The 27179-nt window shown below is 35.9% G+C and overlaps 1 protein-coding gene across 2 annotated transcripts in view; it reads right to left on the bottom strand.

The window, feature by feature from the left end:
- Positions 1-2426: 2426 nt before the first annotated feature.
- Positions 2427-27179, bottom strand: part of GOPC (golgi associated PDZ and coiled-coil motif containing) — a 26748-nt gene continuing 1995 nt past the window's right edge. Inside the window, exons 2-9 of one of the 2 annotated variants that reach the window (XM_071438052.1) lie at positions 15792-15956; positions 13522-13545; positions 9939-10114; positions 9504-9669; positions 8168-8263; positions 7237-7401; positions 6352-6532; positions 2427-5831 (exon numbers count right to left, since the gene is read on the bottom strand). In XM_071438052.1, the coding sequence (XP_071294153.1) occupies positions 5713-5831; positions 6352-6532; positions 7237-7401; positions 8168-8263; positions 9504-9669; positions 9939-10114; positions 13522-13545; positions 15792-15956 (1092 nt within the window). In that variant the 3' untranslated portion in view covers positions 2427-5712. The remainder of the gene's footprint in view (positions 5832-6351; positions 6533-7236; positions 7402-8167; positions 8264-9503; positions 9670-9938; positions 10115-13521; positions 13546-15791; positions 15957-27179) is intronic. The other variant, XM_071438062.1, reaches the window with a different exon arrangement.

The following is a 27179-nucleotide window of genomic DNA, read 5'->3' as shown; positions in this document are numbered from 1 at the left end:
AGAAACATTTGGACAACACCAAGTAAAGTAATATTAGAAAAAATATTTTCATGGGAATCTGACTTATTTCACTTGACAGAAGTAATATCTATGCAAATATTTAGACAGCTCATAGGCAAATTAAGATTTAATCAACAGGATTTACAGAGATTTACAGATATATTTGAAGACTTGCAGTTTTAACAGAAAAGTTACCAGCTGTCTCCCAAGCACCCCTGACTTCCAGCACTACAGGCAATCAAAACATGTCTGTGAATGCCTGTACTTTCACTCTACTTGTATTTACATCTTCCTAACCTCCTTATTGAGAGCCAGCCACCGAAAACCAGGCACCAGAGAGCTGATGGCCCCAGAACTGATGCACGAGAAGCTGAAGAACCAGCTAAGGCTGCAGTGCTTTTGCATTTCAAAAAGGAAATTTGAAGAAACACAGAGTGCCAAAAACTCTGAAGGGAATTGTGATCACTATCTCCACTAGAAAGTTACTAAGAAAAACTGTAGCCAGTTCTCCTTGGATCAATACATGGATTTTTAAAATACCTCACATAAGGGACTGGAAGAGCATACTCCTGCAGGGCCTTGAAAACATTGCTTAACCTAGGTACAGCTGGAAAACACAAGCCTCAGCACATGAGGCAGAAGGCTGACAAAGAGACACCAAATAATTTGGATGGCTGATTGAATCAAACACCTGTATAGAGTGTGGAAAATTTACACAAGTGACTTAAAGTTTTCACCTATGAATTGAAAATCCTTGAAAAATACTACTTGGCCTTTTTAACCATTTAACTCAGAAGCATCACGTCCTACACAGGAGCAGGCATCATGAACAGATTCCAAAGTACATCTGTGGGAAGGAAACACCAGGTGAACAGAGTAGCTAGGACAAGACTACTCTGAAGCATTAAAAGCAAGATGAGAAAAGAAAATCTAAAGAAATTGAGTATTTCTCTTTCAAAGTCAGCATGTTTTCCACTTTTCAACTCCTCGGTTCCCTTACAACTACAAAACTTCTAAAGAACTGGTAACTGCATCCTATGGGAAAAGACACACTGGACAAGGTGATAGTATTATCCAACTATTGCAGTGTAAGTTGAAGCTTACAAAGGCAAGCTTGAAATATGTTAGCCCATTTTTTTTCAGGCCATTGAGCTGAGGTTTTAATCAGCAAAACCAGACTTCTTACACTTATCCTAAGTCAGGACACGTTTCTCTTCCTGTCACGTGTGTCTCTGGAAAAAAAAAAAAAGCAGAGGACTCTTCAGTGACCACAGTCACCGGGAGCAGCCTGTGAGCTCCTTCAGCAGGAAGCTGGATCACAAAGAAATTTTGAATTATCTTATTTGACTTCAGGTAACATAAAGAAGTAATTTCATTTCTCTTCTTTCTACCATCTTCATTCATAGCTGCCTCTATTCCTTATTTTGTTTTACAACTCAAGCTAGATTTCTCTCCTTTGCCTCTTCTTTCCATCTGCTGAAGTCACCCATATCTAAACCCTCCTAAAAAATTTAGAGCTAAAAAATAAACAGTTAACAGTTTCAGCCCTCACCAATTGTACATTCTACATCTTTTCATCCAACATGACTCAGCCTTGTCTATTGAGACAGTTCCTACGCTCACAGCTTTCTGCCCTCTGCTTACACACTCCCAATAAATCCTTTAGCACTACCATAATTATACTACTACCAGTTACCACAGCACTGCCTTTCACTTGAGCTCCCTGCTCATTCAGATGAACTTCATGCTTTAGGGTGAAATGACCACTCCAGTAGAGGTGAGAGATTATTTCTTTTACAATATAATTTAAAACACAAAACAGACACTAAATCTGAACAAAAGGACTTAAATATCAGGCCTAAAAGTTGTAACTTAAAGGGAAGTGTTTTGTAACTGCAGTGGAAAACTTTGAATATTTCAAAATGCATACAAAATGAACAAACACCAACAAAAAAAAAGAGATAAAGGGCAGTTTCCACAATTTTAGCCAAATGCCTTAACACTTTGACAGGTCTAGGCCTTTACAGCTCTTCCTAGTCAAGGGCTTCAGAATATTTATGGTATCATTATCCAGTCAGAATATTTATGGTATTATTATACAGGCTTCAGTCAGTTCTGGTATTATTATACAGTCATATATGCATGTATGCAAATATGTTTGTCTTTTAACTAAAAAAGATTCAGCAGAAAATGCATCTTAATGAAATCTGAGACATGTCCTGTAACTGTGTCTTTCAAAAAAACATATTTTGCTCTTAATTATACACTAGACTAGATTAGAGTCAAACTTCACATTATGCTGCTCTGGTTTCCCCCATATTAGCTTTTTGGCCAGGTGTGAACTACAGTCTTAACAGACAAAACCACACACATTGTTGTGTCTTTTTTATGTACAAAAAGAGAAGAAAATGAAATACAACTCTGAATTAGGTGCAGAAATCACTGCAATGCAGAAGAGTATGTTTATTTACAGTCTAATAAAAATATATTATATTCAGATTAGCTAGGTGTATACATGTTTTGCAAAATGTTCTATCTGCTACAGAAATGAGAGTAACCCATAATGCAATTATGTTTGAACAAATACAATAAATATCTGTATTTTGTTTGATACAACTGTGGATTAACATATATTGAGATGGATACAAACCCTCTTCACTGCCAAGAATACAGATCTACAAAGGAACTACTACATACAACCTTTGATCAGAGTTAAATTTATTGCCGTAAAGCACTTTCCTTATCTTACATGCTTTTAATTAACATTGGTCCCAGATGCCAACAAACACTGTCCACCTTTAGCTTAAAATACAATTGTCTTACTGAAGATTTTAATAGGAAAGGAATTATATACCAAAAAAATTGAAAAATTATCTTTAGACTATTACTTTATTTTTTTAAGTAAAAATATATATACACACGCAAGTAAACTGTTTTACACTTTAAAAAATAAAAGTTAAGTCTGAACACTGACTTTCCTCAGAAATTCTTCCAAATGTAACTCATTAAGCCTCTGGGAATCAGCAGGACTGAGTCTTCCAGTTACTGACAAAGGGAGAATACACATTTGTCCATTGAATCTGGAAATCTCAACTTGCAAAACTTTTCTCAGTTTAAATATTAATCTCTAAGCATTTCAGTATGATTGCAAATAAACCAGTATGTTAAATCAGGTGGTAACAAGTACAGACTGTAGTGTCTGAGTGAAATCCTCCCATCCACAGCTTCCTAAATAAAGATTATAAAAACTGCTGGGAAGGAAATCTGGTGATAATTTACTGCTACCTGATATGTCTACTCCCAGTCATCTTCCTCAGCAATTGTTCCTTCTGTTGATCTCGTACAGAGATAAAAATAAAGAGAGCAGAGAAAGGTCTAGCAGATGAAGAAGAGAGCACACAGCATCACATGAAACTGGCAGATGAGGAATGTTAGGAAAATAACTCTAGAAACATTCTTCCACTTCAGGCTAAAACTGATCAAATGCATTGAACAGAAAATACAGTGTGCCATGAAGTAAGGAAGAAAAAATAAATAAAAAATTTCACCTTTCCCTCAAATTAAGGGAAACTGTACAGGAAAATTGAATGTCTTTTAAAAAAGTTACAAGACTAGTTGGACAAGTCTAATTTCTAAGAACTGCAGGAAGATTCCACACAGCAATGACTTTCAAAGACAAGATGACCACAACTTAGCTTTCAACTGTCTCTTCCTGACAGAGAGGACATTATGTGTTCCAGGCCACAGACAGTTTCAGAGTGCACTCTGCTTGAGTAGCTGTGGGAAAAACACAAATCTGGATGCAAAAGTTCTGGCAGTGGATTCATCTGCTAACACACAGCCAATGTGTCCTCAAGTTTCTGAAGCTTCAGAAAAAGAAACATGCCTGGGGACCTGTTTCTTCTTCACACAGCTTTATTTTTAAATACTAGTTTCTGTTCGGTGAAAACTGTACAGCCTTGACTATTTTAAAAACCTTCAACAGTATGCTGTACGACAAACACTAGTATAAAAAATGAACCAAATAATGTTACTCCACTGAGTAAGTGAAGCTCATGCACACACACACACACACACACACAAAATGATCGTGTAAATAGCGAAGTGAAGGGATTTATAAATAGCAAAATCTTTGAATAAAGTATATACATTTTTAGGCTTTTTCTATAAACATATAAATATATATAGTGCTCCTAGGAGAGACAAGGTAACTGTGTTCTACATCACAACTTAGAACATAAGATTAATTGATGTTACTCTAAAGGCCTTTGAGGTTTTTTCTTATGTATTTATACCCTACACAGTTAACACTTGCAAAGATATCTTTTCACATTAGTTTCACTTTCAATGTACAAAACCATTTCACGTTACAGTTCAACAGCCTGCAGAGCAGTGAACAGGAAAGATGGCACTGCATGCTGAAATAGTAAGTGCGAAGACAACGTAGAGCTTGTCTGTGGAGTGTGCTGCACTTCAGCAAGAGAGCTACAAATGGAGCATGAGAAACTGCTCGAGACACCAGCCTCAACCTCCCCACCTGCAGACATGCCAGGGGCCTTTAGATGCACACCAATAAAAAACTATTTTAAGATACACTGCTCTCACAAAGGGAGTAACATTTTGCTTCAACAGTAAGACAATTATAGGTTAATAGGACTGCCGTAACATAACACAGATAGGGCCAGGCACCGTATGACTCGGAGAACCTCCTGTAAAGTACTGTGCACTCAACTTTTACTTCTTTAAGGATTATTTTAATGTGAAATGAGTATGTTCAGTACCCATCAAAAGCACTCATCATTTCATAAGGTCAAGCTAACAATGACCAATTCAAACAACTCTGCATTAGCAGTAACCATATCCATTCAAAAACAAACACTAAATCGATGATGCTCAGAAAAAAATACCAAAGGGCTCACATTAATTGTGAGTAATTTTTCAACTAACTTCACTATTAAAACCCCATACTACTCTCTTTAACTACTTTTGGAGCAGGTTTCAAATGGAACAAATGGTGGTGAATTTAAATAAAAACAACAAATCCAAAAACCTCACTCATAAAATTACCATGGGCTGAACGATCATGATTAGCAAGCACTCCACTGCTTATGTGGGTTTTGATAGTCTTTGCTCAAATAAAAGCTCTCAACTTTACTATTCTGAGGGAAAAAAAAAAAAGTGTTCTTTAAAGTTACAGTTCAAAAATCCTAAATACAAAACACATGGATGCAATGGAACAAGAGTCCCCTCCATCTGTCTAGGGTTAAAGCATGTGTCACACCAAACTGAACATTAGTTGTCCCTTTAAAACATCCAAGGGTCAAAATTAGGCCTGTCACTCATTATTCTGCTTCCTAAGGGACATCAATGAGATTAAAAGTGGAACGTACTGAGGTTATCCACTTTAAAAATCCCACTCTTTGGTGGGACTACTCTTTTATTATTAAAAGAAATCCATTTCACATGCTGTGTGTTCGGTAACTACTGTGTGTCACGCAAAAGACAGTTTTCCACATTGAGAATTGCTCACAATGAAGCCCTGAGGTAACCGCCTTTTTTCCAGGCAACAGTAATACAGTTCCTTTTGACATTTAATCATCCTTTTTCAACCTATACTAGTATATGCAACTTTAAGCAGTCAATATTGATTATCAATTGTTCCCAAGGATGGGATCAGTCCAGGCTTTGCCTTTTTTTTTTTTTTGATAGTTTTTAAGATAAAGACTCAGCAGAACGGGCTAATTTGGGTGCAGTGTCTTCTAAAGAAGCTTCAACTGAATTCCCCAGGTCTCCATTTTCATGTCCATCAATACTTGGCTTCTTATCAAACACTGCAAGTTAAAAAGAAAATTGATTTAAGGAAAGAAGCAATCTTGGTAAGGACAGATCAGTGATCCTTGTTTCAAAAACTGGAATGTTTCCTGAAATGACTACTAAAATTAAAGCTGACAGGTTTTTAGCAGAACGGAGCATGGCAGGAAAACAGGAACTGTTTCTTTGCTTTTCTAATTTAAAAAATGTATCTGAAGAAGTCACCAACATGAAGTGTTAAGGGGAATTAACAACTCCTAGTCAGAGGTAGGAAAAGACAAGAATAAATTTGAATTTCAGCCTTTGGGAAAAGATGACCAAGAAAAAAGTTCATAAGTTAATTCAGTTAATTCAGTTGTATCTAAGTAAACCAGGCCAAACATTGAGGGACCAACCAGATGAACTGACAGTCTATTAGTAGGTTAATTGAATTGACAGCAGATTAATTTTACAAGGAATATAAAAAAGTATTTTCCAGAAATTGGTTTGCATATTGAGACTTCAGAATTAAACTGCAGCTAACACATTTAGAAGGCTTACCTTGTGAGGGTTTGACATCCACATTTGCATCTTTCCTATTAGAACTTGAATTTGCACCTTCTTCCAATTCATCAAGATATAAACGGTAACGGTGTCCACTCTCATCCTCATATTCTACGTTTTCATCATCCGAATCAACTTCTGGAGCAACGTACACTACTTCAAATTCGATTTCACCTCTCTAAAATGTAGCCAAAAATACGAATTTACTTACTACTGCACAGCTACCCAGCAGGATTACCAAGATGAGCTAGGTTAGTAAAAGAAACACATTTTACTGTTGTAAACACATTTCTGTAAATTCAATTAAGTTGACACTGATTCAATCGTGTTGAATATTTTGGATAGGTATCCAAGTTAAGTTTTTACTGACTAAAGTAGAACAGCTTTATAGCTAAGCCTTACTAAAACTACCCATATTTCTTATATGCCAGTACATTTCAAACAGTGATTTCTAAAGAGGAAGTTTTCTGATAAATTAGGCACACATGTTAATTGTCGGAAAATGGGATGCAAATCAGGAAGAAGACTCTAGACCACAAAGCATATGAGAAACATTGTTTGGCTGGAGCTGTTCAGTTGTAAGAGTAAAGCATATGTCACTAAATAGTTATTTCTGTGGGGCAATGTAATAAATAGATTTTCATCAGCCTTACTGAATAATGATTAGCCAATACATGTTTAACTGAACCACTACTGACCCAGCAGTTTTCTCCTCAAATTGCAAAAGATAAGAGGATTAAGTGTAAGGTGATAGAGCCTCAAGAATCACTGTATCTTAGCATTACGTGCTATTTAACAGGAAACATTAACAATCAAGGTAATTCAACAGGCAGAACACAGGAAGCACCTAGATGTGCCTATGGATAACAGGTCCAAACTGACCTGTTGGGAAAGAATAGTTACAGCTTCTTTATGCTTGGCATCTCTTAGATTAACTCCATTTACTGCCAGAATAGCATCACCAACATGCAGTCCTCCACATCGATCAGCAGGTTGCCCAGGATGGATTTCAGAGATCAGTATTGGAACACCATGCTCCTTCCCACCCTATTAAAAAAAAAAAAGGCAAATTTTAATTAACTGAAGTGCCTTTTAATATAAAATTGACATTCTAATAGTAGCTTCTAAAGTGCTTATTTCAACTTCTATTTTAGAAAATTAGAAATCATTCTTCAAACAACGCATGTTTAAGAATGCATGAGCTGTTTCCCTTAATTCTTCTCCCCACAGAAGAATGGAAAATTTCGAATATGTACTCAAAGTCAAAGCATGCAATTCTGAATACTAATAAAACTATAAAATCATATATAAACTCATGAAAAGCAGAAAACCTCATTTAAAAAAGCATATCAGGCACCATATTGACTTGCAAGAAACAGTATTCATATTTAGAATAAAAGTCTAGTAGTCAAAATTTTCCAAATTTGTTCTAAAAAGTTTACACAGATTTTGTTAGGTGAGAGGTGCCAGTACAGATATTTCAAAAAAAGTTATAATCACAACAGCTAAGTGTTGGAAGTCAGGTCTCAGATTGTCTCTGCTCTTCTAAATATTTACACCTGGAATCACCCCTAGCTAAAGTGTCTATATCCTACACATAAATAAAAATCTTAAGTTTAACATAAAGTAGCAATTATATATTTCCTAATCTATCAAAACGTGTCTTGAAGTTCTATGACCATAGATATGGATTTGTGTATGTTTTTTTCATTTGTTCTAACCACACATTTACTGATCCATGGATTTTACAGAAGCAGGAACACAAACTTGAATTGCTGTCTCTTTGTCATAGAAAATAAATGCAAATATTTACTGTGATTGAAATTCCTAGTCCTTCATGGTCTTCTTTAACTAGCAAAACTTTTCTGATTGGACCAACACCTTGACTCTTCTTTAAGGCATCAGGATCCTAGTTTGATAAAAAACAAACACAGCACAAAGATAAATGTGTGAACCAAAAACGGATACATTTCAGCATTTCGGTTTTTATAATTATATGCAGGCAGCATTATGAGCAAGAGAGTTTTAGACTAGCTCTAGGCAGGACAAACTTACAGTGCCCCTTTACAGAAAGGGAGTGAAATCAGAAAAGATTCCTCATTATGCACCCCTGATGAGAATAATTATTTAAATTACTTCACTGCTGATTAGTGCACAACACAGAACTTATCTTCAAAAGAAGGAAATCAGCCACATAAGGGACCACATGAAGAAGTGCTGATCACTGCTGAAATGTTATATGATGTAAACTCATCTTAAAAGTAACCAAATGACAGAAGATGATGTAATATACTCCCGAGGAAGAGGTTGCTTGCTCGAGTTTATTTTTATTGTAATAAAAATAAACCACACCAAAGCCATTGAATACAAATCTAAAAGAGAGACTAAATAAACCAAGGTTTGTTTTTTCCTTTTGTTAAGTCACTGATGCCATTATGCATACCTTTAAAATCATATATACATGTATTTCTCCATCAAGGTTTTACACACAATTAGCAACATAAGCAGTAAGACCCATCTGATCAACTAAGGTATTTAGAACAGATCAAAGCAATGCACCTTGCTGAAAATGTCTGGTTTTCTGTACTGAACACTGGGGTGATAACCAGGACATGTCCCATGTTGGGTGAGTTTTACCAAAGATACCCATAGTAAAATGCTGTTTAAAGGTCTTGTCTTAAAAAGTACCTTTAGGAGGAAAAAAAACCAACCCACAAATAATTCTTTTACAAGTGTCAATTTATCTGGCCTTTTACGAAAAGAAATTAAAATAAATTTCAGTTTAATCTAATGCTAAAAAAATTATTCTTGGTTTTTGTAAATAAGTTAGATCCACATTTTGAAACCTAGGTTACAAAATTCTGCTTTCAAGTTGTATTTATATACATAAATACATATATTTATACCAGAGGCCCAGTTTTCAAAAGGACTGAGTGTTGCTAGGCAAGTCAAATGAATTGTATCATCTCCCGTGGTCATTTAGAGGGATATGCTATTCAGCACAGAACTGTGCTTCAGCATATAAAAGGACAACATACTTACAAGTAACATTTGAAAAAAACACAACACTGAAGTGAAAACAATCACAAAGTTGAAGAGGTAACTCATGTCTGGAAATCATGGAGGAATGGCTCATCTTTTCAACTTACATGTCCTGGTGGTGCTTGCATTGGTCGTTTGAGATCATTCCGGCCTCGGCAAGCTCTAATGACGGTTTTGTGGCGGTGAAGGTGTATTTCTGCCTCCAGCTGGTTCCACAGCTTGTCGTGAGCAGGTCCTTTCATATCCCGGCCCAGTAACTGAATCTGCTGCACCCTGTGACACAGAAAGTACAACAATGCTGCATTACCACAGGAAAAGCAATGCACAGTAGGACTCATACATCTCATCAGCCTACAGCACATGAGCACGCAGCAATTGGCACAAGAACCCTGGGGATTTTTACTCTTCCTTTTGTTAATTAACTGGAAACATGAGGCTTTTCCTCCTTAGTCTTAACCTTGAACCTGCCTCTGGGGATGCAAAGGAAGGAAAAAACAACAACAAACATCTTATGCCAGGAGGCATGGATTGACTTCACATACCTTCCAGCTAGCTCCTTATCTAAATATTTGGCTGCCAATCTTGCTCCATAAACCTCAGCCTGAAGCACAGCTATGTGTCTACGGAGGGCTTCATTCTCCTTCCTCAGCAACTTCACCTCAGCTTCCAGTTGAGCTTCTTTGACCTTTTCCTTTTTGTTAGCTTCAAGTTCTCTCTCCTTTACAATGACAAAAAAAAAAAAAAAGAAAGAAAGAAAGAAAGAAAAGAATGTTAAAAAGCTTTTATCCAAGTTAATAATGAAAGAACACTTACTGTTTCTACACACAGAATCTGAAATTATTTTCCTGTGTACAAGACATGCATGCAGGAAAAGAAATAAAAAAACAAACAAACAAAACAAAACAAAACAAACAAAAAACCCCAAAACAAACAAACAAAACAAAAACCAAAAAACAAAGCAGGGACTCTGGCACTACAGCTAGTGGTTTGCATACTATCCTACAGAAAGGTGGCAAAATTTAAATACCCTGAATATCATCTTTACATTTTCTTGTCTTGCAAATAGGAGATTGAAAGTTAAGCAATATCATTTTCGAAATTAAAGAGTAACCATGAAGCTACTAAATATTTCAATTTAACTAAACTCTTTTACTATTATTATGATGATGATGACATGGAAACCTAACCCATATGTCCTTAAAATGACAATTATTTTCATGCAAACAACCAAGAAATGTCCAGCCAGAGACATTTCCAGATTAGAGTCCGAAGACCACACAAATAAAGCCAAGGATTCTACACATGAAAATAACACCCTGACAAAACTAGAAGAAAATTAGTGCATAATAGCTCTGTTAAAAAAAAACCCCAAACAAAAACCAAAGAAAACAAAATCAAAACCCACATTAAAACCACACTTTAACAAGCTATTGCCCTGTGCTTCACCCCCTGAAAAAGAAATTATGGAAATACAAATTAGTCCCACACTGTTCTATCCCAAATGTACACAAACTGCATAGTCATTACCTTTTCTAATACCCAGTGTACCAGTGCATAAGGAATTAGATTGCTAATCTACAAAATCTACTTTAAGGAGAGCATGCTTGATAACGTGTATCTTTTATATCTTGCTCTGCATGCCGTTTACAAAGTGGGGGAAAACCCCCACCATTAACTAGGAAAATAGCAAAGACACAGGGTCTAATATTGTTTCCTTTCAAAACTGGCTGTCAACTGAAACAGCAATAAAAAATAAGTTCACCATAATGCATTTCTGAAGACACCTGGAGTACCCAAAAAACCCCATTCTCTGTACCTGTACCAATTACATTGTTAAACAAATAAAACCAGGATGTTCTACTAAAGAAGCAACAGGACAGATAGAAAATTTTACAGAACTGGCAAGACAAATCTGTTATCAAATTGTGCATATGTTATTCACTATTCCAAACCTGGATATAAAACCTTTAATATGGTCAATATCACCACATTTGAGAAACTACACAAAATTGGTCCTTCCAAATGGAATTATTTTCACAACAGATATATGAAAGCATTTACTGACTTTGCCAGAAAGTCACTTCTGAATTTGGTATGTGGTACACACATGTGGTACACACATAGGTGTGTACTTTGTTCTTCTAAACTGATAAAAGTATTTAACAGATGAGGGAGGCAGTAGAGTCTATCAAATTCACAGGTGACTTTGAGTCTATCAAATTCAGAGTGACTGAGCAGAGTGCTCAGGAGGAGCAGCTCAAAGATTGCCTGAAATCACAGGCATTTCACTTTCTGCAATTCCCATGATGACGCACCTTCAAATCAAGTTTGGCTCCACAGGCATGTTAGAAAACAGGCCACACAAAGCCACTTCTGGCCTCTGGCCTTTGGGTTGGGGTTGTCTTGTGCAAATGACTCCACAGCAAATCTCTTTCTGAACTGCAGGACCACATCTAAGCCAAGAATTTTGACTAATCTACATTTCAGAACAGGAGCTTCTAAGATTATACCAGTCCTTTCTATTATTATTTTGGTCTTGGGCTATCATGCTGTGCTGTCTCTGCCACACACACTTGAGGAGTAAGAAGGGTCACAGTTCAGACTTGACATCTGTTTTACAGCAGCTACAATGTCCGTATACAAATACAGAGTTCCTGTTAGCTCTGTTCCTGTTGTCAGTATCGCATTAAGGTGATCTAAATAGCTATACAGGCTCCCTGTTTGTCCACTTTTAGAACACCTATTATTTGACAAATATAAAAAGACAAAGACTAGAATTTAAGATAGGCATATTCCAACCTCCCTCAGAGAAGTGAACTGCTGAAGTGATCAAAGATTCTTGATTACACCAGCAAATTTCAAGCAGCACATTTTACAGTATTTACATAAAGTTTAATCTTTATATAAAGCTTTAAGCTTTATATAAAGCTTAAATACCCTCATCCAGACTCAGGTTGTCCACTGATTTTCTCTGAATTTGGTATGTCATTTAATTTAAACAGGAAGCCAAATGTTACACTTCTATGTAGAATCACTTTTAGTCATGCATTTTAAATGTTACACCTAAAATACAAAAATACAAGGGAAATGCAATCCCATAGAAGTGTTCCCTTCCTATTTTCTCCATTATTATGACTACTCTTTTGTGACAGAGGTGCAAAATTACACCCAGAAACCAACCTTCTATGGACTGTCTCCAGCCGATCACCACATGAAATAAATAAAAAAATATTAAAAGGTTTGCAATACAGAATTTCTGAAGATGTCCCAAAAAAGCATGTACTTTTTTGAATGACTGTCAAAAGATTTGACAAAAGTCTCAAAACTGTTAAAAGAAATCAAGGAAGTTAAGTTACAGAATAGTTTCATGCTTTCTAGTGTTCATAGTAGGGCACAGGTTGTGAAAACAGAAAATGTATTTTCTGTTGATAATATAAAAAAATAAAGTTACAGCAAGGTTGAAGACTAAAGCTTACAGTTACCAGCTATTCTGTGGCTTTTCAAAAAACCAAATACTGAGTAATGATAACGAAGCATGTAACATAATAAAAGTAGAAAAGCTGTTTAAAAACCTTTCAAGTCTATCACTGTGAAAATATAAAAGTCAAGTTTGCTTCACTTTTTATTTGTATCTATGTATTATTGAGCTCATATGCTTTTGGCTGTCACATCAGCCAGTAAACCATATTAAGTCATGCCCATGATAAAAATAAGGGGAAAACAGGAGAAGCTGACATGATTTTTTTGAACTACAACATCAGAATACTTCATATCACACTCATAGATGTGCACAGTGTTTATACTTTAGCAACTGTATAACATCTTAGCAGCTTTTGAGATACTGCCAGAACAATCTTTCAGAATGTCAAGTTGCCAGATATCATCCCAAACTAGCTGCAGCAATAATAAACAGAATACATACAGAATTAGGAAAGAGGGCACCACATCTAGAAAAGAAAAATTAAAATGCAAAGGAAATTCTCTACACAGTATCTTGCCAGCTGTTGGGATGAAGGAACAACCCAGATCTGTTTTGCCAGTTTCTGAGGCCAACATATATATAGGTTGTTGCACAAAACAAAAGCACTGCTTGAACATAAAAAAAATGGCAATCAGCATACTTACCATTTCATCCACAGAAAGGACAGACTTAAGACAGAAGAAAAGAGTTCCATAATTAGAGAAACAGGCAACAGGAACTTCAAGAAAATGCAACAACATAAATTACTTAGTCCAAAAGGACTTCACCACCAAACTGTATATTTCATTAGATGGCATAAAGAACAAGCACACTGCTACAATTCTATTTAGCAACAATTTTGGTATTTTGTAGTGAAATTTATTAAAAATCTTATAAAAACTTAACTTTAGTGTAGTATTGAAAACAACACCTTCTCCTAAAATACCAAGAATCTCTGTAAATGGCAAAATAAAAATGCAATATACATGAAAGAATCACAGAAAATCCATTCTGTAATATAACATTATAGAGGTAATAGATTTTTTTTCTTTCAGAAAGAACATACTATGAGTTACAAGAGGGACATAAAGGACAGGCAGAAGTATCAGAAAAGGCATCAAGTTCAAAAACACACAAAAAAAATTTCAACTAGGCAACTTCATACTCTCACAAAGAGTTATTATGATTGCACTAATAAGATTCTCCACTTGGCTGAAACTATACAATTATCAACTGCTTAGCAATCTAAAAATTTTAAAATGTCCTAGTTCACCACTGTGTACAGTTTTACAGATTGCAGAGTATACATTTATGCTAAGAATCTACATATAAAATAAGAGTGTCTGTCCCTCAAGAAAGGAGGAAGTTAATTAATTGAGCTTTATTTCCCCATGGCACATTCTGTTGACACAGTTCTTCTTTGCCCTCAGAGACCTTCTGACTGCCAGAAGGTCAGCACAACAGTTTCATTTACCCAAACATCAGAGGTCCCATTTTATTGTCATTTAAGCAGCCTCAGTTTTGCTTGTTCTAGCTTTGCAAACTTTCATAGCTTTCTTTATCTAGAAGAGTTTAAAGTTATGAATTCCCTAAAAGCAAAGGAAAACAAACTCAAAACACTAGTCCTCATATTTAAAAAAGGAAAAACTAACGGAAATTAAGCAGAGCATATCAGGCTAAGCTGTTAGAAAGTTCAAATTCAACACAGATAAAACTGAACCAATGTATGTAAAATGTATTTATTGTCTCCTGTGGGAAGAAGAATGCTGTCAATAGCATGGAAATTTAATATATCTTTAGAAATCATTTATAACAAGGTAACAAGAAACAAAAACCTTAAAAGTATTATTCTGTGGGTTAGTCAGAAGTTAAGTTGAATTAAGAAAATCTGGAGACCAAAACCACTCACAGTGATGTGTTAACTTAAAAAAATTTCTTCATGTAAACCTGCAGTCTAACACTTACAAAATATTGGTGATATTTAACTAATGCTTATTTAAAAGCCAAGAAAATTATTTAGAGCTCTAAATAAACTTCACCGTACTGTAGCCATGATTTAGTAGAGAATAAATTATGTGTGGATGATCCAAAAAATGTTGCTCTTATACTGCATATACAACTATGTAGCCCTAGGATGACAGCTCTAATCAATTACAGCTTTTGAATCTGAAACACAAAGAATTTGGGTTACTCCTGTTGCTCAATGATTATCCTAGGCATCCTTGAAAACTTATAGTCTACCACTGTGTTTTATTGTACATTAATTAATGGGACAAAATAGCAAAGAGACTAATCTAATGTTCCACATACGTTGGGAGTAGGTATTTGCAACCAAACTGTGAAGCAATTTTAGAGTCAGAGATAGACTTTGATTCATACCAACATGTACACAACATGTACACAACACTACTCTACTTTTTTCTAATTTACAAAGCCATAGTATTAGAGCCTGAATTTGTGGAGAGGCTAGTAACAAGGCAGACTATGCACAGGTTATCAGTAAATGCCAACTAACTGCACAGATTAATTGTTGTTAACTTTTGGTGGGCTTTGTAAAGGTCTGAGTTTTGAAAAAAACATGCAGTCTACTGAGTGCTTCTATTACAAACTTCTTCTATTATCTTTTGCAATTTCAGTCGTCACAAAAGCTTTATAAATCACAAAAAAATTTTCTTTTTTTTTTTTACTTTCAGAAACCACTAAAAATGGTTTATTTACAAAAAAACTTCTTAATTCCTTACTCTTTTTTCTGACATTATTAATCTTATTTTTAATGGTTGCTAACAACCAACTATAAATGTTATGAAAAGCAAAAAAGCTAATATTCTTAAGATGAGAATTTGTAGTCAGCTTATTCACACCTTCCAAGGAAGAACTTGGAAGCCAGGAGAGGAAGAAGATTAATATAATCCCACATTCAAGTTGCCATACTCACCAGTTTTGCCTTAATAGCCCCAGAGTCAACATTCTGACCAGTCTTGGCATGCAGTTGGAGCTGAACAGCGTGGAGCTGCAAAAGCTGATCGTGCACTTCCTTTTCCAATACTGCTTTCTCTGCCTGTGTTTCTGTCAGCTCAGACTTCAGATCAACCAGCTGTGCCTGTGAAGATACAATCCATGATTGTAATGAGAGCAAGGATTAAATGGGGTCACCAGAACTGTGACACATAACAGCATTTGCTGGTACAGGAATGCTGCACCTGGTGGAATGCAGGTTAAGAATCCCTGATATCACCCATTCCTCTGTAGTCCAGCTTTAACACTGGGTCATTTGCAGGGTTTTCTCCCCAACTTGCCACAAAAGTCATACAGCCAGAGAACCAGCATCAAATGACCATATTGCCAAAAGTAACAAAGCTGAGCTTTCCTTCATGCAGACAATAGCATGTGATGCTGATGTTCACTCCAATACAAGGCAATGGTAATAAACCTATGTAGGATTTACACCCCTAGCAATGTAAAGACAATTTTAAACTGTAAAATTATTAAATCTTACTGAAAAAAATGGCTCAAAGTAAAGTGACAATTATTCAGTGGTGAAGTCAAATAATCCTATTTACAGATGGTCTATTTTCAACTGAAAATATTTCAGAGTTCAACTGAAATAGCAAATTAGTTGAGTAAACCAGAAGTCCATGAAATGCCCCTAAAATGTATATGTAGAAAACAAGAAATAGCTATTAACTATTGAAAAAAGTGGGTTTGAAACATTTTAAAAACAGTTTTCATGTGAGGTTGTATGTTACAAAGCAGAAATCTGTAATGAAAGAACAAATACTAACATGTTTACAAAGTTACTTATTATCTAAGTTCAAGTAGCATTTTATAAGATAAGCTACATTTAGATAAGCTTTAAAGCTACTATTTGCCAAAAAAAACACAGAATATGATTTCAGGGGATTTTTCGGTAAATTCCCAGAGTATGTTTTTGCATCCAAAAGATTTAGAAATAAAGACCAAAACAAAAAATGACTCATTCTTAAAAAACGCCCTCTCATATTAAAGCAGGGTATTTTAGGTATTTTAACAACATTATACTAACATTCAAACTAACAGTGAAACTCAAGTTGCAAGGCTTGATAAAACGTCTGTATCAGCTAATGAAAAAAAAGCAGGAAGGATTTGACTATTAGTGGGGAGGATTTACTGGGTCTAACTTCAGGTACATAGTTTACATGGACAGCTTCTCAAGCTTCCAGAGTAATTCAGAGGCAAGTAGGCACTTCCAGAGGTGATTCAGAGCACCCAGGGTGCAACTGATGAGGTGGATCAAGCCAACCTCCAGCATGTGGCTGCCAAGAAGAACAATCTCCCCTCCTGCCTCTTGGCTCTGCCCTTTAGTCCCACATCTCTGGGACTGAACACAACAGAACAACCTCCCTCCGTCCCTTGAGGCAGAGCCTCAGCAGATCAGGCCAGCACTTACTTTTTGCAAAAAAAAATGGAGCTGCCTGCATTTTCAGCTTTCAACTGCCAGAATAGCAAAAAAATCCGAAAAATTTGCAAACCCTTGCAAGAACTCTAAAGCAGAAATTGCCTTTTACAGTAAGATGATATTTAATATACTACAAAGCCAAATAATTTTAGAGAAATGAGTTACTTACAAAGCTGCATTGCCCCAGCGACCAGCCACAGTTAAAGTCTCTGCTGTGGTTTACCCACCTTCTAACAAAAGCAGACACACACCTGAACTAACACAGCAAATGAAAATATCACCAGCATACAAGCTGATGATACAGTACAGAGCAGATAACAAAGTCCTTAATAATGCACCGTTTGACCCAGCCACAATTTTACATAATAACAATATTTTGTTATTATTACATATTGCATATATTAAGCCTAGTTTTAAAAAAGTAGGACCACTACTGTCTTACTCCTTTCTAACAGCTGACATGCTGACATTTATTGCTTTTTTATACACATACACACATGCTCTCTCATCTACTCTAATTCAAAAGACCTGTAGAACGGCAAAGTGGCAGAACAGCTAAATTAAACCAATTTAATATTGTCCAGCCTTACTTAATAGAGAATGGCAATTGGAGTTCTGGGGGGGGGGAAAAACCCCAAATTTATTTCTCTGTGCAAATAACAAAGCAGCAAGAATGATGGCTATGAGCTTTGCAGGGTGAATGATGCCCCAAAAGTATCAAAAGAAGACTGTCAAACATGTAATGAAAATTAAAAATAGTACTCTGTACATAACCTGATATTCAAATTCATATCCTGCTGTTTCAATCATAGAATCATTGAATCACAGAATGGCCTGGGTTGAGAGGGACCTTAAAGACCTGGTTCCAACCCCCCTGCTATGGACAGGGACATCTTGCACTAGACCAGGTTGCTCAGAGCTCCATCCAACCTGGCCCTGAACACTTCCAGGAATGGGGCACTCCAGACAACCTGTTCCAGTGCATCACCACCCTCACAATAAAGAATTTTTTCCTATCTAATCTAAATGTGCTAATCTAAATGTGCTAATCTAAATGTGCTAATCTAAATGTGCTCTCTGTTTGAAACCACTCCCCCTCACTCTGTCACTACATGCTCTTGTAAAAAGTCCCTCTCCCATCTTTCCTGTCGCCTCCCTCCAATTACTGTAAGGCCTAAATAAATAAAAAGCACAGAATGAAAAAAAGCAAAATGAGAAATTATAAGAGCATATATAAGGGAATTAATCTGTTTACACATTATGAAAATTCATAAATCTATCCCCAGGAACTGATGCAGGCACAAGAGTCACATCAAAATGCAAACACAACAAGCTACTTTCATATCCTGTGATCTACTTCTATGAAGGCTGACAAATCTTTACATCACTTCACAGAAGTTCTGCCATTCTCAGCTTGGCCAGCTCACTTAATTTTCCTTTACATTACTTTTACTAGCAGCATTTTTTAATCCAAATTCCCTCAATTAGTTATAAAGAAAACATATGAAAAGACTGTTGGAAATTCAACCTCTCTATCATCAATTTTGGAAGCTATGCAGTAAAAATCAGGGATGGGGCAGAGATAGCAGATGAAATCATGAGCACAAACAAGGACTATCAGTAAAGCCATTCCTTCCCAGAGCACCTTTCACTGCATGAGGAAAGGGTTCTTCTGAAAAAGATGCTGTCAGATAATATTATATTCCAATTTCTATAAACATAATAGGATAAAGACAAGGATAAACTAATGCTGCAGAAGCAACTGTACTAATCCTTTAATTTGGATGCACTCTCCAACAAGACTCTCAAAGAGAGATGCCGTGTATTTTGGTGGTCACCTGCAACTACCCTAGAATTTGCAAAGAAGTCAGCTGGGGGCAGAACTTATGAACATCCAGCCACAGGACACTATTGAGCTTCATGGTTAGGTGAGTTCAGGAAGAGCCACCAAACAACAAAAACAGAACAGAAACTTTGAACAGGGAACAATGAGGGGCAGAGGTTGAAGAGAAGGTAGTGTGCTCACTTTCATAACCACCTCTTAACCGTAACTTGCTGATTCAGCCAAAAAAGGAACCCTCCTGGGCAGAACACAACTGCGCAGATCAGCACTGCCCCTCACCAGCAAGCACCACACTGCAAGGTTACACCTTAGCTTCTCTCTGCTCCCTCCTTGGTGTCTCTGCTCCAGCCCATGCACAGCAAACAGCACCACCAGACTGTGGTCATGGAAGCAGGATTTATCATGAAAACCTACACCTACACAAAACAAGCAGGCAGGACATCAATCTACTGCTTCAGATTACCACCACAGGCTATTTCTAAATTCTAAATAAAAGTCTACAATTCAAGTAAAATGGAGATCTTGGTCAAATTCACCAAATAGCAAAACTCAGCATTTATCTTCCACACAATCTAACATCCAGATGATACCAGAAAAATAGTTTTAAAAAGCTAATCAAATATTTAGTCAATTTTGGGACATATTTTGCCATTTATCAGGTATTTTCTATTTCTCAAAGGTCTTACAGCTATGAAAGTTAAATGCCAATTCAAGAGAAATAATTCAAGAATTTATAAACTACTCTTTTTATTCCCATAGGAGATAAAAGAAGAGAAATCACGGCATTAAGCAATTAATATTTCTTCCACAGAACATGTCAAAAATTAAAAAAAATTTAAAAACCTCTAGGCAAAAGAATGCATACAATGTCCTAGTTTTAATCAACAGTTCTTATTGCCTGTTCAAGCAGTTACAAATTATCAAAAAGTTGAGTTTGTTACATTATCTTACAATCAATACGTATTTCAAGCTGTCAATAAAACAAACATCCTCTTAAATGCTGGGGATAATTGCATTTGTGGTCATGGAGTTTTTAAAGTCTTAACTAGTGTTTTTCATCGGGAGTCTTAGAACAAAATATTAGTATTTAAGTCTCTTCCAATCAATTTATATAATATTTTTATATGATGGTCAGAAAGTTTTTCACAGATAAGTGACCATTAGTTATTCTAACAGAATAGTTAGAATCACTAACCAAAAATAATTTATTTCTATTAGATCTCAGAGACATACTCAAAGATCTTATACTAAATTTATATATTGTAAAAAACAAGAACATAGATCTTGCCCTAAACAGCTTATGGTGTAAATACATCAAGGAAGGATGAATAAATGTAACAGAGAAGTACAAATACAGCTGGGTATTTCTGTATAGAAGTGCACAACAGGAAGCAGACAGATGCTAAAACCACAAGTTACGTGTGACTGCTCAGAAGCATCACTGCTTGAATGAGGCACTAGAAGATGGCAATACTGCAACCTCTGAAGATCTAAAGCACGAGGGGAAACACGCAGAAACTGAGAAAACTTCACAAAGTGGGATGATGGTGACTTACACACCATGGTGACAGGAAACAACCTCCACTACTGATAGGGAAAGCAGCAGCAGGGCGGACAGGGGCAAACTGAGAGATGGCATCATTAGATAAAGTAACAACAACGGGTTTAGCTCTGGGAAAAGCTTTTTCATTTTCTGAGCTATCATTGCAGTAACTTCTGCAATATGGACAAGAGTTGCATTTGAGCTAATAGTTATTAAAAAATATCTTTGGCTTACACCTTGCCCAGACATGAACACTCAAAAGTGGAGCCATGTTGAACTGGGAAGCTGGGTCATAGGCCTGCACAGTACTAGGGCAAGACAGTGGCACTGTTCACATTATTCAGCAAATAAAAATGAGAGGAAGACCAGAATCAACTCAAGTGTAATGAATGCACTTCTTGGTATATGAATTTCTAGCTCAAAAAAAGTCTAGACATAATTCAAACATATTAGAAAACTCAAAGATTTTTCAGTGAAGGGAAGCTAGATACATACAAAGGATCCATTAGTAGCCTCAAGTGACTAGCACTCATCAAATGCCTTTAATTTTTGTTTAATTTCAGCTCTTTAGCATATACCTTATTCATTCTTATGCCAAGCCTTCTAAAATCATAAAGTCTGAAAACTGTTTTTCTAAAGATTTTTTTTCCCACCATATAATCTCTGATTGCCAGAAGCTAGGAGTTCATATCAGAATTTTTTAGTTACCTAAACAGGGCCATCTAGTGCTATTTTCTTATCTGTATGTCTACATTTCTCCCTATTTCACCCTCCTTCCCTGTTGATTTCAACTGAATTAATTTTCTAAATACAAATGAATCTATTAAAGGGGTAAAGGTGTGTATGATTAAAGTTCCTACAACACACAACTTTTACACTAAACAGCTGCTAGTAGGAAAGAGTGACAGATTAGTGCCCTTTAAGAGGGAGAAGTGAGAAGACCCAAATCTTTAGCTAATTTGTTTAATCCTCACAGAGACAGAAGCTGACATCCTGGTGTACAGAGAGCACATGTGCAGTTCTGAGCTAAAGACTGAGCTGCTGTCTCATGTCCAGCCAACTCACCAAAAAAATGTAGGGATGAAAAAGCAAAGGAAAGGATGCTGTGATGTGGAAACTCCTAGATCATGCAAGAGAACAGGAACTGCCTGAATCAGAAGGTCTTAGAGACTTGAAAAAGTGCTCAACACTTCCATTCCCCACAAATCACGAGGTTTCCAAGCTCCATTGATTCTGTTACTAATAAAACTCCTCTGGTGTACATATATATATATTTCATAGCTAATTTTAAAGGACAGGTCTTTATGTATCTTGCTATGGGACCAAACCAAAATTCACAGACAAATCAAGTTTATGAGGTGCTTTATTTCCTCGGCAGCATGTCGTTATGTAATTTATACTGGACTCCATAAAGTTTACCAACATATGCATTTATGTATTTCAACATTTCACTCCTGATCAGGACTATTAACCTTCTGATTTAAAGGCTGCAGGACCCAGGATCATGAAACACAACAGAGCACACTGCAATGCTGCAATTACTCTGTGGCTCCTGTCCCAGCACATGCACAAAAAAGCAATAGATATGACGCTAGCATATTTGCTTATTTCATTCTGGAGGCATTTTTTTAAAGATGGAAACATCATTTAAAGGCAAATGCAGGTAAAAAATAAAAATTTTAATTATGCTTTACAAACAATGAAATCATTATTCCTTAGTGTTCCCATAAAATTACACCAGTGCAGGACAGAAAACAGTTTTTCAGAACATGCGACAGCTGCTGCAGTGTGCAGATGCACACTCAGACACCAGATATACAACAACAACAACCACAGAGCCTGGCCTGCACTGCCACGCTTTCATGGGGTCCCCTTGCATCAGCCCCTTGATGTGAAGTAGCCAGAACTCTTAATTATTATACTTCTCTAATTCCTTGAGGAAAGGATTGTCTCCATTATCTCACCAGTATCACTTCACCACTTTGCCTACAGCTCTCCAAAAGATAAGAACACTCTACTCTTCCTCAGTCTTGACTATTCAATTTTTCCTGCCTACTGAGCAGCATTTGCTGCAATTTGTCACACAACCCCATTAAGTTTAATGAACTGCTTTGAGTAAGAAACCATGGAACAGAGCAGAGCCCTGTTTAATCTCATGGTGCTCCCTGCAAAGCTAAACAATGTGACAGCACTGCACAAAATGAGTTTCTGAATAATGATACACTTGGAAACCGTATTTTTATGATAACCCCCCCAATTTCACCACAGTGCTTACCACTTGTCAAAGAGGAAAATGTTTCAAGATATTATTGGAAAAGACTATACTGACAGATTATGAGATTATAATAAAAGCCTTTATTTCATTATTATTGTGACCCCAAAAAGGACCTTTGTGACTTAAATTTTTAGCAAATGCTGAATTTAACAAAACAGTCTTTATCATGTGGCTAATAAGAACATGAACAACAAAATTTATGACTAATGACTCCCTAAATAAACAGTATGGTAGTGTAGCTATGTAGGTAGTCTTGGTAAAAATGCAATGTATGATACTGAAGACACAAATGAATCATAAATTAATTTAATCCACTTTTATTATGTCCCATACAGAAGATAAAGGACATAAGACAAATGAGTTGCTCCATTTCTCAGGTTCTATTCTAGTCCTGACAAAACATTCAGGGTCAGCAAATTAAAAGGATGCAAAGCAACACTCCTAATTTTTTATCTTCTCTGCTGAAGACCATTCTGGACATGTAATTATCTGCCCACTTTTCCTCCCCACAATCAAAGGATAAATAATAATACTAGGTCTTAAATAAAGCATCTTAAAAATTTGGTTTCCATTTACATAAATGGATACATCCACCAACATTTTTACACCTGTGACTGATCTTTTTCACCTCTATCATTTAAATACCGGCTACTGTTTCTTGCTACTTTGTGCTGTTTCTTTTACTTTGTGCTTGACTGTTTTATTCTGTTTACACCTACTTACAGAAGAACAAATCACTTTTTTTTTAATCACTCTGCTGACAGGGACAAATTTCTGACTGCCTCACAATGACTACTTCTGTCAGGTTGCTCATGCTTCTAGTTGCTTATCAGGAAGACACAAATCTGTTCTTAGAAGTTATATTGTAGTTTTATTGTTATCATTATTTTGAAATCTATACTACCTATGCAATGTAAATCAGTAAAATAAAGTAAGAAATATAAACAAATATTTTGGTTTCCTCTCACTTTCTCTTTGGTAGCTCCCAACAAATGAGACAGAAAAGGAAAACACTTTACCACATACAGACTGAAAATGAATTAGGCTAGTTAAATTTGTATAGAAGTATATAGGCTTCTGATACAGGAAAATATTAATTAAGTAGAGGCATAATTGTAATTAGAAAGGGCATAATGATTCTGATAGAAGTTATACGTATCACACTAATGACAACTTAGTATATAAGCTGACTGAAAAAATGCATGTAAATCTATATTTCCTGAATATGCGAAAAATGCTCAGATTTTAGGATATCAAATCAGCTGGACCAAATCTCACTCCACTGATATTTTGAAAAAACCATACTCTATTTAGTACCAACAGATTTCTAATACAAAAGAGAAAAAGTATTAAAAGTTCAATTAATAAGATTATACCTCAGTAACTACTGGAAATATTAATGAAATTTGAAAAAAGTAAACAAGCTATTGCAACTATTCTATATGTATGTATATACACACCTCACATGGACAAAAAAATATCTTGGTCTTCAACAAGTGCATTTCTCGCTACAAAATAAAGGAGAGAGGCAAGAAAAAAACAACAAATCCAGACAGACATTCTTAAGAAGGTGTATAGTCCTACCTTGATTAAAGTAGTGCCAAACACAGAGCAGGACTGTACCTTTGCAGTGTGTTCCATAAGATGGACTTGCATGCTTATGGAAAGTCACCATACACATAAAGCCACCTACACTTAGCTTTTCCAGTTTGCAGTTGGGATTTTTTATCTATACATCTTCATATTACCCACATCATTCTGTGTGCTTTAACTGAATAGGTTACAAGCTATTTACATAAGAATTCAGCTTATAGAACCACGTTCCTCTAAACATGCTGATCCAACTTAACCACAGACATAAAACTACATTTAACTTCTTAGACATACATGGTTTCCTCAGCTTTAGCATATACACAGGCTTAACACATCTGCCAAGATACAGGGTGTGCTCCACCAAACATTCCTTTCTAGCTTGTTCATTTAAAATTGCAGAATCAGATTGGCAGTCAAAGTGCCAGAGCTGAAGTCAAGCTCAGTTTTCACTGGCACATTGACCTACTTCTTTTATTTCTACAAAACTGCAGATACACAGAACTCTTATTTTTTGAAATGGACATTTAGACAATGCCACAGTCAAGTGACAGTCAAACAAGAAAAAAAAACAACCTATGAACTGCTTCTCAGTTAAACATTTTCTAAAATCTCACACACTGACCACCAGCATGCATCTGCTGATTTATATGGCTTTCCAACAGAGAATCACAAAAAATCTCCTTCAAAATGTCTGTCACCAGTTCTAAAAGACCCAGGCCTCTGCTATCCTACAAACAAGATACACTTCTCCATTTGTTCACAATGAAATGAGGCTGATCTCACAAAAGACAGTGGCTTGTACAGCCAAACACCTTTTTTTCCTCCTCTTTGACAAGCTACTTAATTCAACTTTGTCCTACTGTGACCAGCAGGAAAATTATGAAAATAAATCCTCCCCCCAACATATCATTAGTTTAATTTAAGACTGAAAATATTATTAGCACAGTAGTAGATTTATAAACTTTCACCATGCTAAGCACAAGTAAATTTATTTGCATACATCCCCTGTGCATCTGAAATACCTTCAGGCTCCTTCTAAAAATAACCTGGCCCAGAACTGCCAACATATAGCTGCCTCCTGGGAAACTACTGTCTTCCTGGAACACTTCTTTCACTATCCATATAATATTTTACCTAGACCCCTCTCTCTAGCAGTAGATATACAGCAAGATGGCAACAATTTTTTTGGCAAGTCCTACAGCAGGAGCTTCCATCCACCAGACCTCAAGCTGTGCCTCTTAAGAGTGACTGTACCAATCAGAGAGAATGTGTATTAAGCTGATAAAGTGGATAAACCAAAGTCTGAACTGCATTTTATTCTTGCCTGTAATATTATAATAAGACTCAACAGTTTTGGTCAAGGAAATGATATCCACAAACAACAGAATGATATTCATAACTTTTTGTTTGTTGTTTTATTTTATGAAATAAAATCACTTATTCAGTAAGACAAGTCCAGTCAAATGCAGCTTCAGGAGTAAGCTTAGACAAGCTTAGATTCAGTCCAAGTATTATTTTAATCCAAATAAAGGATTTATTGGTACTATTTTAGTATTTCTCAAGATGGATCTAATCTATTGGCTTGAATAAGTGTACCCAAGTAAACTATTACAGAAGACATTTTTGTGACTGCGACAAAAGCTTTGTATTAAAATGTAAAACAGTATAAAGTTACAATGGTGAGTTATTAACAAATGCTTGCAACCTTAAAAGTTACATGAAGTACAGTAACTCACATTATAAAAAAGAAATAAAACCACCAATCACATCCTAAATGCCAGTACTGATATTAGTGATTTCTTTCAAAATATGTAACTGTACTCTTCATATTGGTCACTGGGGCTTCTGACTAGAAATCTGTGCACGTAAGACAGGACACTCATTTTCAACAGAGCAGCTCCATCTTTTGCAGATTTTAAATGGCAGCTTTCATTTCAAGTTTATGACGCCAATAAACATGAGGTCTTAAAATTAACAACCTTCAAGGCAATACTAAAGTCTTCTAAAGGTCTATTTGAGAGATAAGAACTCTTCTGTATGTATACACAATACTACTACTACTAATACTATTCACAGTATTAAAAATACTTTACAAAGTAACACTTTTTATTCACTTCCAAAGCACTCACCCTAGATTATCAGTATCATTTTTATCAAACAATTACCTCAAGCATACACAAAAATAATGCTAATTATTAACAACTGCTAACTGGGCTCCTTTGCTCTTCAATTCATAAGAGATTCAGGCATAGATCTTCAGTTTTTTAGGTGCTCCTGATGATTTAAATTAGATACAAAAAACCTTTCAGGATCTGAGTTATATCAATTCCTTTCAAAACATTTAAGCTTGAAACAACCTTTCAAAGAAATCCACTCTCTTAAAATAACCTGAAAACTCGCTAGGTTTACAGGCCTGCACACAACAACCCACCAGGCCTCTGCAATATGCAATAAATTCTGATTATCTACAGTAAACTCAAAAATCTCATTTTACTATACCTGTACTTCATGAAGCCCACTTTATAGGTTGGTACTACGTATGTGTGTGCATATACATATATATCTCACTCCACATATAAGACAGCATATCAACATAAACAAACAGAGGAACATAAACATCACTACAGTAATCAT

This window comes from Agelaius tricolor, unplaced genomic scaffold (assembly GCF_023055355.1).
Source record: "Agelaius tricolor isolate 1412-34295 unplaced genomic scaffold, bAgeTri1.0.p SCAF_1, whole genome shotgun sequence".
Classification (NCBI taxonomy): Eukaryota; Metazoa; Chordata; class Aves; order Passeriformes; family Icteridae; genus Agelaius; species Agelaius tricolor.
This window is presented reverse-complemented; position numbering and strand designations above follow the sequence as displayed.